The sequence below is a fragment of the Pristiophorus japonicus genome, chromosome 5 (genome assembly GCF_044704955.1).
Source record: "Pristiophorus japonicus isolate sPriJap1 chromosome 5, sPriJap1.hap1, whole genome shotgun sequence".
NCBI lineage: Eukaryota > Metazoa > Chordata > Chondrichthyes > Pristiophoridae > Pristiophorus > Pristiophorus japonicus.
This window is the reverse complement of record NC_091981.1, coordinates 215,257,142-215,274,893: the sequence shown is the minus strand read 5'-3', so window position 1 is coordinate 215,274,893 and position 17,752 is coordinate 215,257,142. Positions and strand designations below refer to the sequence as shown.

Sequence of the window (17,752 nt, the reverse complement as noted above, 5' to 3'; positions counted from 1 at the left end):
CTGCAAAAGCGTCTATAAATATGTGAAGAGAAAAAGATTAGTGAAGACAAACTTGCAATCGGATTCGGGTGAATTTATAATGGGGAACAAAGAAATGGCAGACCAATTGAACAAATACTTTGGTTCTGTCTTCACGAAGGAAGACACAAGTAACCTTCCGAATGTACCAGGGGACAGTCGGTCTAATGAGAAGGAGGAACTGAAGGATATCCTTATTAGGCGGGAAATTGTGTTAGGGAAATTGATGGGATTGAAGGCCGATAAATCCCTGGGGCCTGATAATCTGCATCCCAGAGTACTTAAGGAAGTGGCCCTAGAAATAGTGGATGCATTGGTGATCATTTTCCAACTGTCTATCGACTCTGGATCAGTTCCTATGGACTGGAGGGTATCTAATGTAACATCACTTTTTAAAAAAGGAGGGAAGAGAAAAAACGAGTAATTATAGACCGGTTAGCCTGACATCAGTAGCGCGAAAAATGTTGGAATCATTAAGGATGAAGTAGCAGTGCATTTGGAAAGCAGTGTCAGGATTGGACCAAGTCAGCATGGATTTATGAAAGGGAAATCATCCTTGACGAATCTTCTGGAATTTTTTGAGGATGTAACTAGCAGAGTGGACAAGGGAGAACCAGTGGATGTGATGTATTTGGACTTTCAAAAGGCTTTTGACAAGGTCCCTCACAAGAGATTGGTGTGCAAAATCAAAGCGCGTGGTATTGGGGGTAATGTACTGACGTGGATAGAGAACTGGTTGGCAGACAGGAAGCAGAGAGTCGGGATAAACGGGTCCTTTTCAGAATGGCAAGCAGTGACTAGTGGAGTGCTGCAGGGCTCAGTGCTAGGACCTCAGCTCTTTACAATATACATTAACGATTTATATGATGGAATTGAGTGTAATATCACCAAGTTTGCGGATGACACTAAACTGGGTGGCGGTGTGAACTGTGAGGAGGATGCTAAGAGGCTGCAGGCTGACTTGGACAGGTTAGGTGAGTGGGCAAATGCATGGAAGATGCAGTATAATGTGGATAAATGTGAGGTTATCCATGTTGGGGGCAAAAACACGAAGGCAGAATGTTATCTGGATGGCGGCAGATTAGGAAAAGATGAGGTGCAGCGAGACCTGGGTGTCATGGTTCATCATTCACTGAAAGTGGGCATGCAGGTAAAGCAGGTGGTGAAGGCAAATGGTATGTTGGCCTTCATAGCTAGGAGATTTGAGTATAGGAGCAGGGAGGTCTTACTGCAGTTGTACAGGGCCTTGGTGAGGCCTCACCTAGAATATTGTGTTCAGTTTTGGTCTCCTAATCTGAGGAAGGATGTTCTTGCTATTGAGGGAGTGCAGCGAAGGTTCACCAGACTGATTCCAGGGATGGCTGGACTGTCATATGAGGAGAGACTGGATCAACTGGGTCTTTATTTACTGGAGTTTAGAAGGATGAGAGGGGATCTCATAGAAACGTATAAGATTCTGACGGGACTGGACAGGTTAGATGCAGGAAGAATGTTTCCGATGTTGGGGATGTCCAGAACCAGGGGACATAGTCTTAGGATAAGAGGTAGGCCATTTAGGACTGAGATGAGGAGAAACTCTTCACTCAGAGTTGTTAACCTATGGAAATCCCTGCCGCAGAGAGTTGTTGATGCCAGTTCATTGGATATATTCAAGAGGGAGTTAGATATGGCCCTTACGGCTAAAGGGATCAAGGGGTATGGAGAGAAAGCAGGAAAGGGGTACTGAGGGAATGATCCGCCATGATCTTATTGACTGGCGGTGCAGGCTCGAAGGTCCGAATGGCCTACTCCTGCACCTATTTTCTATGTTTCTATGTCTACCTCTGCTCTCAGCTCATCCGCCTTATTCGCTATATTCTTTGCATTTAAGTATTTACCATTTAGCACAGGAAGACCTCCTTGATTACTACTTACCAACCCTTGTTTCCTCTGTCTTACAAATTCACTTTCTACATTCTTGCTTTGCAATTTCAGCTTTACTTCCTTCCCTATTGAAATTGTTCTCTGGTTCCCATCCTCCTAAGCTAGTTTAAACTCTCCCCGACAGGACTAGCAAAACTCCCCGCGAGGATATTGGTCCTGGCACTGTTGAGGTGCAACCCGTCCGGTTTGTACAAGTCACATCTCCCCCAGAAGCAGTCCCAATGCTTCAGGAATTTAAACCCCTACTTCCTGCACCAACTCTGCAGTCACTTGTTCATTCTCTCTATCAGTATTCTTCTACTCAGTAGCACATGGCACCGGTAGTAACCTGGAGATTGCTACCTTTGAGGTTCTACCCTTTAATTTTTCTTCTAGGTCCCTAAATTCTGCCTGCAGGACCTCATCTCTCTTTCTACCGATGTCATTGGTCCCGATATGGACCGTGACTTCGAGCTGTTCACCATCTTCCCCCCCAGAATGCCCTGCGTCCACTCTTGTGACATCCTTGACCTGGCACCAGGGAGGCACCATACCATCGTGGAGTCACGTCTATGGCTGCAGAAATGCCTCTCTATTGCCCGTTCTATTGAATCCCCTATCACTATAGCTCTTTTATTCTTTATCACTCCCTCTGTACAGCTGAGCCACCCGTGGTGCCTTGGACTTGGCTCTGGCTGCACTCCCCAGCGGCACCATCGCCCTCACCGGTACTCAAAAGAGAATATCGTTTGGAAAGTGAGATGGACTGGAGCGGGGGGTAGATTCCGTCTCTACCTGTCTTGTGTTCACCCACTTCCCCTCTGCCTGCACGCTTTTAAGCTGCGGGGTGCACCATCTTGTGAAATGCTCTTTCAGCCTTGCGGATGCACAGTAATTGGGTGCTCAGACCGAGGCTCAGCTTCCTGGACCTCTTGGAAGAGCACTACTTCCGGAGGCTGAAAATGTAATGTCAGGTGGCTGTAGATATCTACAGCCTCCTAAAAGAAGAACTGGTCCCAGCTGGACCAGGTGGCCATGCATAATCAGCAGCCGTGAAAGTGACCACCACCGTCAACTTTTTTGCTTCTGGTTCTTTGCAGGTTTCTACTGGAGATGTATTAAGCGTCTTTAGTTAGCTGTAAATAAATGCATATGGCGGGTGATGGATGAATTGTTGAGCAGAGCTGGCAGTTGTGTAAATTTACCTTGTGATGACAATAATAACTTTTATTTATATAGCGCCTTTAACATAGTAAAACGTCCCAAGGCACTTCACAGCAGTGTTACAATATTAGTGTTAGAATAACCAGAATGAGCGGGCACTCTGCTTCACGTTTCTGGTTGGCTTCCCACAGGTGCAGGATGAAATTGATTGCACATATGTGGCAATCCGATGACCTACAGATCAACCAGGCATATTTGTCAACCACAAGAGATTTAATTCCTTCAATGTTTAGCTGGTCTGCAGCTACAAGATAATGCTCATGCAGGTCACCTATCGAACTGCTTCAAATCCCCTGATATCCATAGATAGAGGTTGTCTTATCTTCCTCAAAGAGAACGAGAAAATATTGTGGTACTCGAGAAAGAAGGCAGGAAAACAGAAATCGTGATGTAGGCTGTGCAAATAGTCTGTGTGTTGCTGTTATTTTTTGTTGGCTCAATTGTGCCGGTACTTTCCAGTTGGCAAGCACAAATCACTCAACAAATATGTTCTGCTTTTTGTGACTGATTTGTCACAATTGGCTTAGCTAATTGGATGGATTTTTGCGAGTGGGGCAAGCTATCGAGCCAATACAGTTGGTTTTTCACAGACAACATCATTATTTTGTTCAAATTCATGGGGGAAGTCACAAATAGTATTTCAACAATCACTGCTGCAATGGGCTGGATTTTGCTGTTAAAATAACAGAGATCTTCGGCGTTCATGGTAATTTATGCGCAAATCGGACAGCTACTTCCGGCAAGCACACTTGCGTGGTTGAACACAATTATCCGGTGGTTGCTGTCCGAGCTGTGCAAAAAAGGCATCTTGCCGTTTGGCCCCACATTCAAATGTATTGAACAGCGGGAAGTTTCAGTACTGACGTCATAGATACGGACCAGACTTGCCACAAAAAGTTATGGCTTGTCATGCCAATCTAAATACCTTTTTAACCGTGTGGGAAGTCTTAATTGCTACCAAACAACCTCTCTGGCACTAAAAATTAACTTTTACAAGTATGAAGTCTCATTCCTTCAGCTTTTAATTGTTTTTTTTTTAAAGTGAAGATTTTTATTACTTTTTCTTTGTCTTTATATCTCTCTCTTAATCCAATCTTTCTTTCCTCCTTTTTATTTCACTTTCTGTATCTGATATGACATTGAATTCACTATTTTAACTTGCACTCCTGGTTCAGACTCTGCGCTGCTCAGTAACAGTTCTTCAATCTTATTGGTTAAGGAGGTACACAGTTGCTTTCCCTGTTCACACAGGTCCCAGATGCACTGTAGAGGGCACTGCACTGTTTGGATGTTTGTCTGACAACAAACTTGCCGTGCAAAAGCCCATAGGGGCAGAGAATTAAGTGACTGGAAGCTCAGGGTCACATTTGCGGACTGAACAGAGGTGTTCCACAAAGTGATTACCCAATCTGCGTTTGATCTCCCCAATGTAGAGCAATGAATACAGTATACTAAATTGAAAGAAATTGATTTTCCTGCGGCATTGTTTCTATTGCTGTCGCTACTTTGGGGCTACAGAAATGTTAATGACGGAGCAGATTAGGCGGTGGTCCTTGCTTCCTTGCTGCAATGTTACATCTCGCCCTTAGCAAGCTCCCCGCTGGAGTGGAGCTATATTATAGAACAAATGGGAATCTGTTCAACCTCCACCGCGACCAGGCCAGATCCGAGGTCGTCCCATCCTCTGTCATTGAACTGCAGTACGCAGACGATGCTTGCGTCTGCGCACACTTGGAGGCCAAACTCTAAGCCATCGTCAACACCTTCACCGAGGTGTACGAGAGCATAGGCCTTACACTAAGCATCCGTAAGACAAAGATCCTCCACCAACCTAACCCCGCCACACAGCAATGACCCCCGATTATCAAAATCCACAACGGGGCCTTGAACAACGTGGTCCATGTTCCATACCTCGGGAGACTATTGTCAGCAAGAGCAAACATTGATGACGAGGTCCAACACTGTCTTCACTGCACCAGTGCAGCCTTCGGTCGCCTGAGGAAGAGTGTGTTTGAAGACCAGGTCCTCAATTCTGGCACCAAGCTTATGGTCTACAGGGCAGTAGTGATACCCGCCCTCCTGTATGGCTCAGAGATGTGGACTATATACAGCAGACACCTCAAAACGCTGGAGAAGTACCACCAGTGCTGCCTCCGCAAGATCCTGCAAATCCATTGGCAGGATAGACGCAACCATGTCAGTGTTCTCGCACAAGCCAACAGCCCCAGCATCGAAGCATTGACCACGCTCAATCAGCTCCGTTGGGCGGGCCACATCATCCGTATGCCTGACACGAGACTCCCAAAGCAAGCACTCTACGCGGAACTTTGACACGGCAAGCGAGCCCCAGGTGGGCAGAGGAAACGCTTGAAGGACACCCTCAAAGCCTCCTTGATAAAGTGCAACATCCCCACCGATTCTTGGGAATCCCTGGCCCACGACCGCCCAAAGTGGAGGACGAACATCCGGGAGGGCACTGAGCACCTCGAGTCCCATCGCCGAGAACAAGCAGAAACCAAGCATAGACAGCGGAAGGAGCGTGCGTCAAGCCAGGCTCCCCACCCACCCTTTCCTTCAACCACTGTCTACCCCACCAGTGACAGAGTCTGCAGGTCCTGCATTGGACACCTGGGTCACCTGTGAGCTCACTTTTAGAGTAGAATCAAGTCATCCTTGACTCAGAGGGACTGCCTATGAGTGAGATACTAAATTGAAAGAAGTACAAGTAAATCACTGTTTCACCTAGAAGTAGTGTTTGGGGAAGGAAGGAGGTAAAAGGGCAGGTGTTGCATGGGATGATGCCGGGGGATGTTGGGAGTGATTGAAGGCCACGGTGTCATGGAGGTAACAGTTCCTTCAGAATGCTGAAAGGGAAGGGGATGGGAAGATGTGTTTGGAGGTGGCTGGGTGAATGGAATAAAGTCCTTGGAGGAAGCCAGGTGGGAGGAAGTGTAATCCGGGTTGCTGTGAGAGTCAGTGGGCTTATAGCAGATATTGGTCGGCAGTCTATTCCCAGAAATGAAGATAGGGAAGTCTAGGAAGGGAAGAGTCAGAGATGTACCAGATGAAACATAGAAAATAGGTGCAGGAATAGGCCATTCGGACCTTCGAGCCTGCACCACCATTCAATAAGATCATGGCTGATCATTCCCTCAGTACCCCTTTCCTGCTTTCTCTCCATACCCCTTGATCCCCTTAGCTGTAAGGGCCATATCTAACTCCCTCTTGAATATATCCAATGAACTGGCATTAACAACTCTCTGCGGTAGGGAATTCCACAGGTTAACAACTCTCTGAGTGAAGAAGTTTCTCCTCATCTCAGTCCTAAATGGCCTACCCTTTATCCTAAGACTGTGTCCCCTGGTTCTGGACTTCCCCATCATTGGGAACATTCTTCCCGCATCTAACCTGTCCAGTCCCGTCAGAATTTTATGTTTCTATGAGATCCCCTCTCATCCTTCTAAACTCCAGTGAATAAAGGCCCAGTTGATCCAGTCTCTCCTCATATGTCAGTCCCGCCATCCCGGGAATCAGTCTGGTGAACCTTTGCTGCACTCCCTCAATAGCAAGAATGTCCTTCCTCAGATTAGGAGACCAAAACTGAACACAATATTCCAGGTGAGGCCTCACCAAGGCACTGTACAACTGCAGTAAGACCTCCCTGCTCCTATACTCAAATCCCCTAGCTATGAAGGCCAATATACCATTTGCCGCCTTCACCGCCTGCTGTACCTGCATGCCAACTTTCAATGACTGATGAACCATGACCCCCAGGTCTTGTTGCATCTGCCGCCATTCAGATAATCTGCCTTCGTGTTTTTTCCCCCAAAGTGGATAACCTCACGTTTATCCACATTATACTGCATCTGCCATGCATTTGCCCACTCACCTAACCTGTCCAAGTCACCCTGCACCCTTTTAGCATCCTCCTCGCAGCTTACACCGCCACCCAGTTTATCTGCAAACTTGGACATATTGCACTCAATTCCTTCATCCAAATCATTAATGTATATTGTAAAGAGCTGGTGTCCCAGCACTGAGCCCTGCGACACTCCACTAGTCACTGCCTGCCATTCTGAAAAGGACTCGTTTATCCCAACTCTCTGCTTCCTGTCTGCCAACCAGTTCTCTATCTACGTCAATACATTACCCCCAATACCATGTGCTTTGATTTTGCACACCAATCTCTTGTGGTGGGACCTTGTCAAAAGCCTTTTGAAAGTCCAAATGCACCACATCCACTGGTTTCCCTTGTCCACTCGACTAGTTACACCCTCAAAAAATTCCAGAAGATTTGTCAAGCATGATTTCCCTTTCATAAATCCATGCTGACTTGGACCGATCCTGTCACTGCTTTCCAAATGTGCTGTTATTTCATCCTTAATTGATTCCAGCATTTTCCCCACGACTGATGTCAGGCTAACTGGTCTATAATTACCTGTTTCCTCTCTCCTTTTTTAAAAAGTGGTGTTAGATTAGCTACCCTCCAGTCCATAGGAACTGATCGAGTCGATAGACTGTTGGAAAATGATCACCAATGCATCTACTATTTCTATGGCCACTTCCTTAAGTACTCTGGGATCAAGACAATCAGGCCCCGGGGATTTATCGGCCTTCAATCCCATCAAGGTGAAGGAGGGGAGAAAATTGGAAGCAAAGTTGATGAAAGTTTCCAGTTCGGGGTGAGAGTAGGAAATGGCACTGAAATAGTCATCAATGTACTGGAAAAAGTGGCATGGGAGGGGTTGTGAGTAGGACGGAAATTAGGAATGTTCCATGCATCTCAGGAAAAGGCAGGCATAGCTAGGACCCGTACGGGTTCCCATAGCAACAGCTTTTATTTGGAGGAAGTGAGTGGTGTCAAAGGAGAAGTTGTTCAATCTAAGTGCAAGTTCAGCCAGGCAGAGGAGGGTGGTGATGGATGGGAGACTGGTTGTCCTTCTGTTCAAGGGAGCTGTGAAGGTCCCTTAGGACATCCTGGTGGGGGATAAAGGTGTAGAGGGACTGTATATCCATGGTCAAAAGGAAACTGTTCGGATCAGGAAACTGTTAAAAAGTGGGGGAGGGCAAAGTCGCAGATGTAAATAGGAAAAGATTGGACAATGGGAGAAAAAGAGTCGAGATTGGAAGAAATAGGTTCTGTGGGGCTAGGATGGGCTGAAAAGATGAGTCTACCAGGGCAGTCCTGTTTGTGGATCTTGGGAAGGAGGTACAAGCGGGGTTGGGGGAACATGAGGTTTGTTCCCGTGGAGGGATATCTCCAGAGGAGATGAGGTCAGTGACCGTCTGGGAAACGATGGCTTGACGTTTGGTGGTGGGGTCAGGAGGAGATGATGTAGAGTTGGCATTCAACCTCCACAAAGTAGAGATCAGTTTGCCAAACAACAACAGCGCCACCCTTGTCAGCAGGTTCAATGACAATGTTGGGGTTGGATCTGAGGGAAAATCTCTAACTTTTCCAGTTCTGATGAAAGGTAATTGACCTGAAATGTTACGCTGCCACAGATGCTGCCTGACCTGCTAAGTCTCCAGCATTTTCTTATTTTATTTCAAATTTCCAGTATCTGCAGCATTTTGCTTCTGTATCTCATAATAAACTCTGGTTTGAAGCCTGTATCATTCTTTAAAACTCAAAGCTAGTTAACTATTTATCCTTTTTGAACACCTTTTTCTTTGTCTTTTCCTCCACCTTTAAACATCTTCAGTTCCTCAAAACAAGGCAATGAGCTTGCTGCATTTTCACTTGCTTCTCATGTTGCCTTTTTAACAATAGTGGCACAGAATCCTGTCTCCTTTCTCCCCCCTCTCCAAGATATATCCCTCCATCAAAGGTCCCTATGTTCTATTGAGCACCTTTTTGGTAGCCCGACTGCAATGAGGCTCAGTGTGGGGAATTGCAGGAATTGATTAATACTCAGTGATATGGTGTATTTACCAGCAAATTGCATTTGTAAAGCTGCAATGAAAATAATACTGAGCAAGAGCAGTAATCAAACCATTGCAATTTAAGACCAAAGTAACAGCACCAAACTTTTGTGAAATAATGTTGTTAAAATGTGTTTCCTTTTTTTCAATTTGTGTTTTCCTAGACTGGGATCGAGAAAAACTACTTGAAGCTTGGATGTTAAACCCTGAAGACTGTTGTCAACGTTCAGGCATTCAGATGCCAATTCCACCACCCAGTGGGTATAATGCATGGGATACTCTCCCTTCACCGCGAACTCCTCGCACCACCCGTTCCTCTGTCACATCTCCAGATGACATAAGCTTATCTCCAACTGATGAGGATGCACTTGTGGTATGTTGGACTTATCCTGGTGATTAAATTCAATTTGTACCGTGTCACAAACTTATTTCATTTCATATAGCTTAGTTTCATCATCAAAGGCAGTCCCTCAGAATCGAGGAAGACTTGCTTCCACTCTTAGAATGAGTCCTTAGTTGGCTGAACAGTCCAATACGAGAGCCACAGTCCCTGCCACACATGGAACAGGCAGTCGTTTGAGGGTAAGGGAGAGTGGAACAAGTTTGCCACACGTACTTTCCGCTGCCTGCGCTTGTTTTCAGCATGCACTCGGCGATGAGATTCGAGGCGTTCAGCGCCCTCCCGGATGCACTTCCTCCACTTAGGGCGGTCTTTGGTCAGACACCCCCAGGTGTAGGTGGGGATGTTGCACTTTATCAGGGAGGCTTTGAGGGTGTCCTTGTAACGTTTCCTTTGTCCACCTTTGTCTCGTTTGCCATGAAGAAGCTCCGAGTAGAGCGCTTGCTTTGGGAGTCTTGTGTCTGGCATGCGAACAATGTGGCCTGCCCAGCGGAGCTGATCAAGTGTGGTCAGTGCTTCGATGCTGGGGATGTTTGGAGTTTAGTTTCACTTTGTATGTATACACTGAAGACATTTATAGTTAGAACTGAATATTGCTCATAAAGTTGGAGTGTGGAAGAAAGCATTATTTTTAGAAATGCGTACTAAAAATGCAATATTTTCCATCATAATGCATGCAGAATGAATACATAAATTAAAGATCCAGTGCTAAATTTTTTTGAAGTATATATGTTTAAACTTAATTTAATTTGGGACACATCATTGCTTTATTATATATATTTTGAACACCAGTTTATCACCACTGTAATTTAAATCTGTTCAAGCTTATTTTCTTTTACATTTTTCAGCAGCCACCCCAATAGCTGTTAAGTGTACCAGTCAGTATACTACTGAGCCATAAAGACCAAGAAGCTCAAGTTCCAACCTGCTGTGCTGAATTAGCTGATCTCTGCTAGACAGTGATACCGTGCTACAACTGTCCTCAGCACCACTGGGGTGGACAGGAAAAAAATCAGCCAGAATTTCCACTCCTGATCCACTAACTTTTTTTTAAAGTCCAAATATGGTTATCACACGTGTGCCAGTATTCCAAAAAGAAAAACCTGATATAAACAGTTGAATAAAATCTTGGCTTTAAATTTAGTAAATATCTAATGGCATTGTGCACAGTAAATCAGATGCAACGCCTTTTTGCAATGACAGGAATGTTTTGTCATGTAGTGCACTTGTGTATTATTCTGCTGTGTCCCCCGAAGACCACAAAGTCTCGACAGGGTGAGGTCAGAGTTTGCAGATTGGAAGGTGCTTGTAAATTTCAGGCTTCAGCTCAGTGCACAAAATATTTTCATAAAATTGTTCTGCATCTATACAGCAAACTGTCATGACTGATGGATGCGTGGTAGATGCAAGACTTGATATAGAAATAGGCTTACAATTCTGCACAATTAGACTATACAGTATATTCCAATAATTTTATTTCTAAATACTCAGAATATTTTAACCACCTTGTGTCTGTCCTGGTCTTTATTTTGAAATGCTGAGAATTGCATTAGTGATTTACAATTGCCAATCACAGTTAGGAATAATATAAGCAGTCATGCTGAAATTAGGTAGAAGTCAACATTTGAGAATAGAGATAATTTTATCCTGATTCACAAGTCTTGGTTAAAGTTGTATATTTTTGTTCTTAGACAGTTACTTGCAATAATAACTTATTTTTCAGTGTGGCATTTGCATGTGCACTATTTCTGTATTTGAGGATCCAGTGGATGTGCCTTGTGGTCATGAATTCTGTCGAGGATGCTGGGAAGGGTGAGTATCATTTACTTATATGGATTATTTCAGTCTGCAGAAGTGCCAGGTTTTAATTTATTTTCTTAGCGCTTCACCACCTCTTTTTGTCCCGCATCCCCCAAAAACCCCAGGTTGCCATAATAAATATCGTGCTTCCTCAGCTACAAATATCTCGACAGCCACTTTACCAAACATTTTATGTCTTAAAGAAGAAATCTATTCTTCTATGTTGCTACCGGATATAAAATGTTGCCAAGTAATTTTTACAGGTTTAAGGAAAATAGTTCTCAAAACAATAGGAATATATATATCCGCTAACGGCAACCAAAACTGCTATCAGACCAGCCAAACGGACTAGAGAAGATGATGTTGTATAGCTGAGGTAGTAATAACAAGCTCCTTTTCACCTATGTTGGGAGCAGTGGGCCATTAAGGACTGTATAGGACCAATGAAGGATTTTTAGAGCAGATTTGGATCAACTCCAGGATATGGCAGAGGTTTTAAATGGCTACTTTGTGTCACTTTTCATTGCAATCGGACAATCAATTGCATGATCATAAGATTAGCCATTACCCTATTAGTGGTAATTGTCAGACCATATCAACGGCAGTCTTTTATACAGTTCAACAACAACTTGTATTTGTATAGTGCCTTTAATGTAGTAAAACGTCCCAATGCACTTCACAGGAATGTTATCAAAAGAAATTTGACACCAAGCCACATGAGATATTAGGGCAGATGACACAAAATTTGGTCAAAGAGGTAAGTTCTAAGCAGCATCTTAAAGGAGGGAAACAGGTAGAGAGGCGGAGAAGTTTAGGGAGGAAATTCCGGAGCTATGGGCCATGTAGCTGAAGGCATGGCCACCAGTGGTGGAGCGATTTAAAACCGGGGATGCACTAAAGGCCAGAATCGGATGAGCGCAGATATCTGGAAAGAAAGCAGAGTCAGCAGGGAAAGACATGTTTGACAAATTTACTGGAATTCTTTGAGGATGTAACGAACAGGGTGGATAATGGGGAATCAGTGGATGTGGTGTATTTGGACTTCCAGAAGGCATTTGACAAGGTGACATGTAAAGGTTTACTGCACAAGATAAAAGTTCATGAAGTTGGGGGTAATATATTAGCATGGATAGAGGATTGGCTAACTAACAGAAAACAGAGAGTCGGGATAAATGGTTCATTCTCTGGTTGGCAACCAGTAATTAATGGAGTGCCGCAGGGATTAGTGCTGGGATCCCAACTATTTACAATCTATATTAACGACTTGGAAGAAGGGACTGAATGTAACATAGCCAAGTTTGCTGACGATACAATGATGGGAGGAAAAGCAATGTGTGAGGAGGACACACAAAATCTGCAAAAGGACATAGACAGGCTAAGTGAGTGGGCAAAAATTTGGCAGATGGAGTATAGGCCCCAAGTTTCCACGATAAAAAACGGGCGCCCCTCCGAGCTCGGCGCCCGTTTTTCGCGCCGGAAAAAAAACGCGCGATTCTGGAGCGCCCTGCAGCTCCATGTCTGCTTGACGCGGCGCCCAGGGGGGCGGAGCCTACCACTCGCACCGATTTTGTAAGTGGGAGGGGACGGGTACCATTTAAATTAGTTTTTTTCCTGCCGGCAACCCTGCGCGTGCGCGTTGGAGCGTTCGCGCACGCGCAGTGTGAAGGAAACATTGGCACTCGGCCATTTATGTCGTTCTTTGTAGCTGTTTAATTTTTGAACATTTTTTAATAAAAGCACATTGTCATCAGCACTGAGGCTTCTTGCAGCAGTGAGAAGGCTGCAGGAAGCCTCAGAAGTTGAGGCAGTCGTTTCCCGACGGCCTCCCCCCCCCCCCCCCCCCTGCCGTCGGGAATGGCTGCTGAACTTGAGGCTTCCTGCAGCCTTCTCACTGTCTCCTTCCCCCCACCCCCCCCCAGCGGGAACGAATGGCTTCCTCCCCCCCTCCCCCCCGCGGAAACGAATGGCTTCCTCCTCCCCCCCTCCCCCATGCCGTCGGGAACGAACGACTTCCTCCTCTTTTCCCCCCCCCCCTCCGCGGGAACGGCTGCCTCAACTTGAGGCTTCCTGCAGCATTCTCCCTGGCTGAAGCACTTTCACACAGGTAGGAAGATGGTTTATTTAATCTTTTCTTTGCTTATAAATTTTTATTCAGGTTGGATTTATTTGTATAAGTATAAATAAGGATTTATTATAGAATTTAATGACTTCCCCCCCCCCCTCCCCCCCACCTCGTTCTGGACGCCTAATTTGTAACCTGCGCCTGATTTTTTAATGTGTAGACAAGGTTTTTTCAGTTCTACAAAAATCTTCACTTGCTCCATTCTAAGTTAGTTTGGAGTACGTTTTCACTGTGGAAACTTTGAAATCAGGCGTCAGTGGCCGGACACGCCCCCTTTTGAAGAAAAAATTCTGTTCCAAAGTGAAACTATTCTAACTGACTAGAACTGCAGAAAAAAAAATGTGGAGAATTGCGATTTCTAAGATAGTCCGTTCTCCACCAGTTGCTCCTAAAAATCAGGCGCAAATCATGTGGAAACTTGGGCTCATAATGTTGGAAAGTGTGAGGCCATGCACTTTGGCAGAAAAAATCAAAGAGCAAGTTATTATTTAAATGGAGAAAAATTGCAACGTGCTGCAGTACAGCAGGACCTGGGGTTACTTGTGCATGAAACAAAAGGATAGTATGCAGGTACAGCAAGTGATCAGGAAGGCCAATGGTATCTGGCCTGTATTGCAAAGGGGATGGAGTATAAAAGCAGGGAAGTCTTGTTACAGTTATACAGGTTATTAGTGTGGGTACATCTGGAATACTGCGTGCAGTTTTGGTTTCCATATTTAAGAAAGGATATAATTTAGAGGCAATTCAGAGAAGGTTCACAAGGTTGATTCCGGAGATGAGGGGGTTGACTTAGGTTGAGTAGGTTGGGCCTCTACTCATTGGAATTCAGAAGAATGAGAGGTGATCTTATTAAAACGTATAAGATTATGAGGGGGCTTGACGAGGTGGATGCAGAGAGGATGTTTCCACTGATGGGAGAGACTAGAACTAGAGGGCATGATCTTAGAATAAGGGGCCTCCCATTTAAAACAGAGATGGGGAGAAATTTCTTAGGGTTGTTAATCTGTGGAATTCACTGCCTCAGAGAGCTGTGGAAGCTGGGACATTGAATAAATTTAAGATAGAAATAGACAATTTCTTAAACGATAAGGGGCAGGGAGGTGGAGCTGAGCCCATGATCAGATCAGCCATGATCTTATTGAATGGCAGAGCAGGCGCAAAAGGCTGTATGGCGTACTCCTGTTCCTATTTCTTATGTTCTTATGAAAGGTTGTCAAGCTGAAGGCGATTACAGATAGTGAGGGGTGAGGCCACAGAGGGATTTGAAAACAAGGATGAGAATTTTAAAATTGAGGCGTTGCTTAACCAGGAGTCAAGGATGATGGGTGAACGGGACTTAGTGATTGTCCAACGTCTAAAGTGCTACTTCAGTAATTCTGTGAAGGAGGAATGATGCCCACAGCTGATCAATCATATTCTTGACGGAAGCTGCTGTATCCTTAAGAGTTTTATATTTTTCCTCATGAATTAAAACTAAACTAAACCGGATGTCGTCAGTTGATACAGAAATTGATCTCGACAGTAAAGCATGAGAAGTTGATTGCTATAAAAATGGCAGAATGTTTGTTGGTTTTCTGTTGGGGGAGGGGCAGGTAAAGATTCAGTGCCTATGTCAAGTTGGTTGCTTAATACTGCCTGGCATTTGAACTGAATTAGAGCAACCATAGTGTCAGCATGGAGAGATCACTTGTGCATGTTGATGCAAATTTTCTCAAATTATTGCAGTCCACCGTTGTAATATAGAAACATAGAAACATAGAAAATAGGTGCAGGAGTAGGCCATTCGGCCCTTCTAGCCTGCACCGCCATTCAATAAGTTCATGGCTGAACATTCAACTTCAGTACCCCATTCCTGCTTTCTCGCCATACCCCTTGATCCCCCTAGTAGTAAGGACCTCATCTAACTCCTTTTTGAATATATTTAGTGAATTGGCCTCAACTACTTTCTGTGGTATAGAATTCCACAGGTTCACCACTCTCTGGGTGAAGAAGTTCCTCCGCATCTCGGTCCTAAATGGCTTACCCCTTATCCTTAGACTGTGACCTCTGGTTCTGGACTTCCCCAACATTGGGAACATGCTTCCTGCATCTAACCTGTCTAACCCCGTCAGAATTTTAAATGTTTCTATGAGGTCCCCTCTCATTCTTCTGAACTCCAGTGAATACAAGCCCAGTCGTTCCAGTCTTTCTTGATAGATCAGTCCCGCCATCCCGGGAATCAGTCTGGTGAACCTTCGCTGCACTCCCTCAATAGCAAGAATGTCCTTCCTCAGGTTAGGAGACCAAAACTGTACACAATACTCCAGGTGTGGCCTCACCAATGCCCTGTACAACTGTAGCAACACCTCCCTGCCCCTGTACTCAAATCCCCTTGCTATGAAGGCCAACATGCCATTTGCTTTCTTAACCGCCTGCTGTACCTGCATGCCAACCTTCAATGACTGATGTACCATGACACCCAGGTCTCGTTGCACCTCCCCTTTTCCTAATCTGTCATCATTCAGATAATAGTTAGTCTCTCTCTGTTTTTACCACCAAAGTGGATAACCTCACATTTATCCACATTATACTTCATCTGCCATGCATTTGCCCACTCACCTAACCTATCCAAGTCACTCTGCAGCCTCATAGCATCCTCCTCGCAGCTCACACTGCCACCCAACTTAGTGTCATCCGCAAATTTGGAGATACTACATTTAATCCCCTCGTCTAAATCATTAATGTACAATGTAAACAGCTGGGGCCCCAGCACAGAACCTTGCGGTACCCCACTAGTCACTGCCTGCCATTCTGAAAAGTCCCCATTTACTCCTACTCTTTGCTTCTGTCTGACAACCAGTTCTCAATCCACGTCAGCACACTACCCCCAATCCCATGTGCTTTAACTTTGCACATTAATCTCTTGTGTGGGACCTTGTCGAAAGCCTTCTGAAAGTCCAAATATACCACATCAACTGGTTCTCCCTTGTCCACTCTACTGGAAACATCCTCAAAAAATTCCAGAAGATTTGTCAAGCATGATTTCCCTTTCACAAATCCATGCTGACTTGGACCTATCATGTCACCTCTTTCCAAATGCACTGCTATGACATCCTTAATAATTGATTCCATCATTTTACCCACTACCGATGTCAGGCTGACCGGTCTATAATTCCCTGTTATATCTCCCTCCTTTTTTAAAAAGTGGGGTTACATTGGCTACCCTCCACTCCATAGGAACTGATCCAGAGTCAATGGAATGTTGGAAAATGACTGTCAATGCATCCGCTATTTCCAAGGCCACCTCCTTAAGTACTCTGGGATGCAGTCCATCAGGCCCTGGGGATTTATCGGCCTTCAATCCCATCAATTTCCCCAACACAATTTCCCGACTAATAAGGATTTCTCTCAGTTCCTCCTCCTTACTAGACCCCCCGACCCCTTTTATAACCGGAAGGTTGTTTGTGTCCTCCTTCGTGAATACCGAACCAAAGTACTTGTTCAATTGGTCCGCCATTTCCTTGTTCCCCGTTATGACTTCCCCTGATTCTGACTGCAGGGGACCTACGTTTGTCTTTACTAACCTTTTTCTCTTTACATATCTATAGAAACTTTTGCAATCCGTCTTAATGTTCCCTGCAAGCTTCTTCTCATACTCCATTTTCCCTGCCCTAATCAAACCCTTTGTCCTCCTCTGCTGAGTTCTAAATTTCTCCCAGTCCCCGGGTTTGCTGCTATTTCTGGCCAATTTGTATGCCACTTCCTTGGCTTTAATACTATCCCTGATTTCCCTTGATAGCCACGGTTGAGCCACCTTCCCTTTTTTATTTTTATGCCAGACAGGAATGTACAATTGTTGTAGTTCATCCATGCGGTCTCTAAATGTCTGCCATTTCCCATCCACAGTCAACCCCTTAAGTATCATTCGCCAATCCATCCCAGCCAATTCACGCCTCATACCTTCATAGTTAGCCGCCTTTAAGTTCTGGACCATGGTCTCTGAATTAACTGTTTCATTCTCCATCCCAATGCAGAATTCCACCATATTATGGTCACTCTTCCCCAAGGGGCCTCGCACAACGAGATTGCTAATTAATCCTCTCTCATTACATAACACCCAGTCTAAGATGGCTCCCCCCTAGTTGGTTCCTCGACATATTGGTCTAAAAAACCATCCCTTATGCACTCCAGGAAATCCTCCTCCACCGTATTGCTTCCAGTTTGGTTAGCCCAATCTATGTGCATATTAAAGTCACCCATTATAACTGCTGCACCTTTATTGCACATATCCCTAATTTCCTGTTTGATGCCCTCCCCAGCATCCCTACTACTGTTTGGAGGTCTGTACACAACTCCCACTAATGTTTTTTGCCCTTTGGTGT

The 17,752-nt window shown here is 44.9% G+C and overlaps 1 protein-coding gene across 9 annotated transcripts in view; it reads left to right on the top strand.

The window, feature by feature from the left end:
- ankib1a (ankyrin repeat and IBR domain containing 1a) overlaps nucleotides 1-17,752 on the top strand; it is a 154,670-nt gene that overhangs the window by 75,672 nt on the left and 61,246 nt on the right. For all 9 annotated transcript variants that reach the window (XM_070881307.1, XM_070881308.1, XM_070881301.1 and 6 more), the window contains 2 exons: nucleotides 9,234-9,442; nucleotides 11,193-11,281. In XM_070881307.1, coding sequence (XP_070737408.1) covers nucleotides 9,234-9,442; nucleotides 11,193-11,281 — 298 coding nt within the window. The remainder of the gene's footprint in view (nucleotides 1-9,233; nucleotides 9,443-11,192; nucleotides 11,282-17,752) is intronic.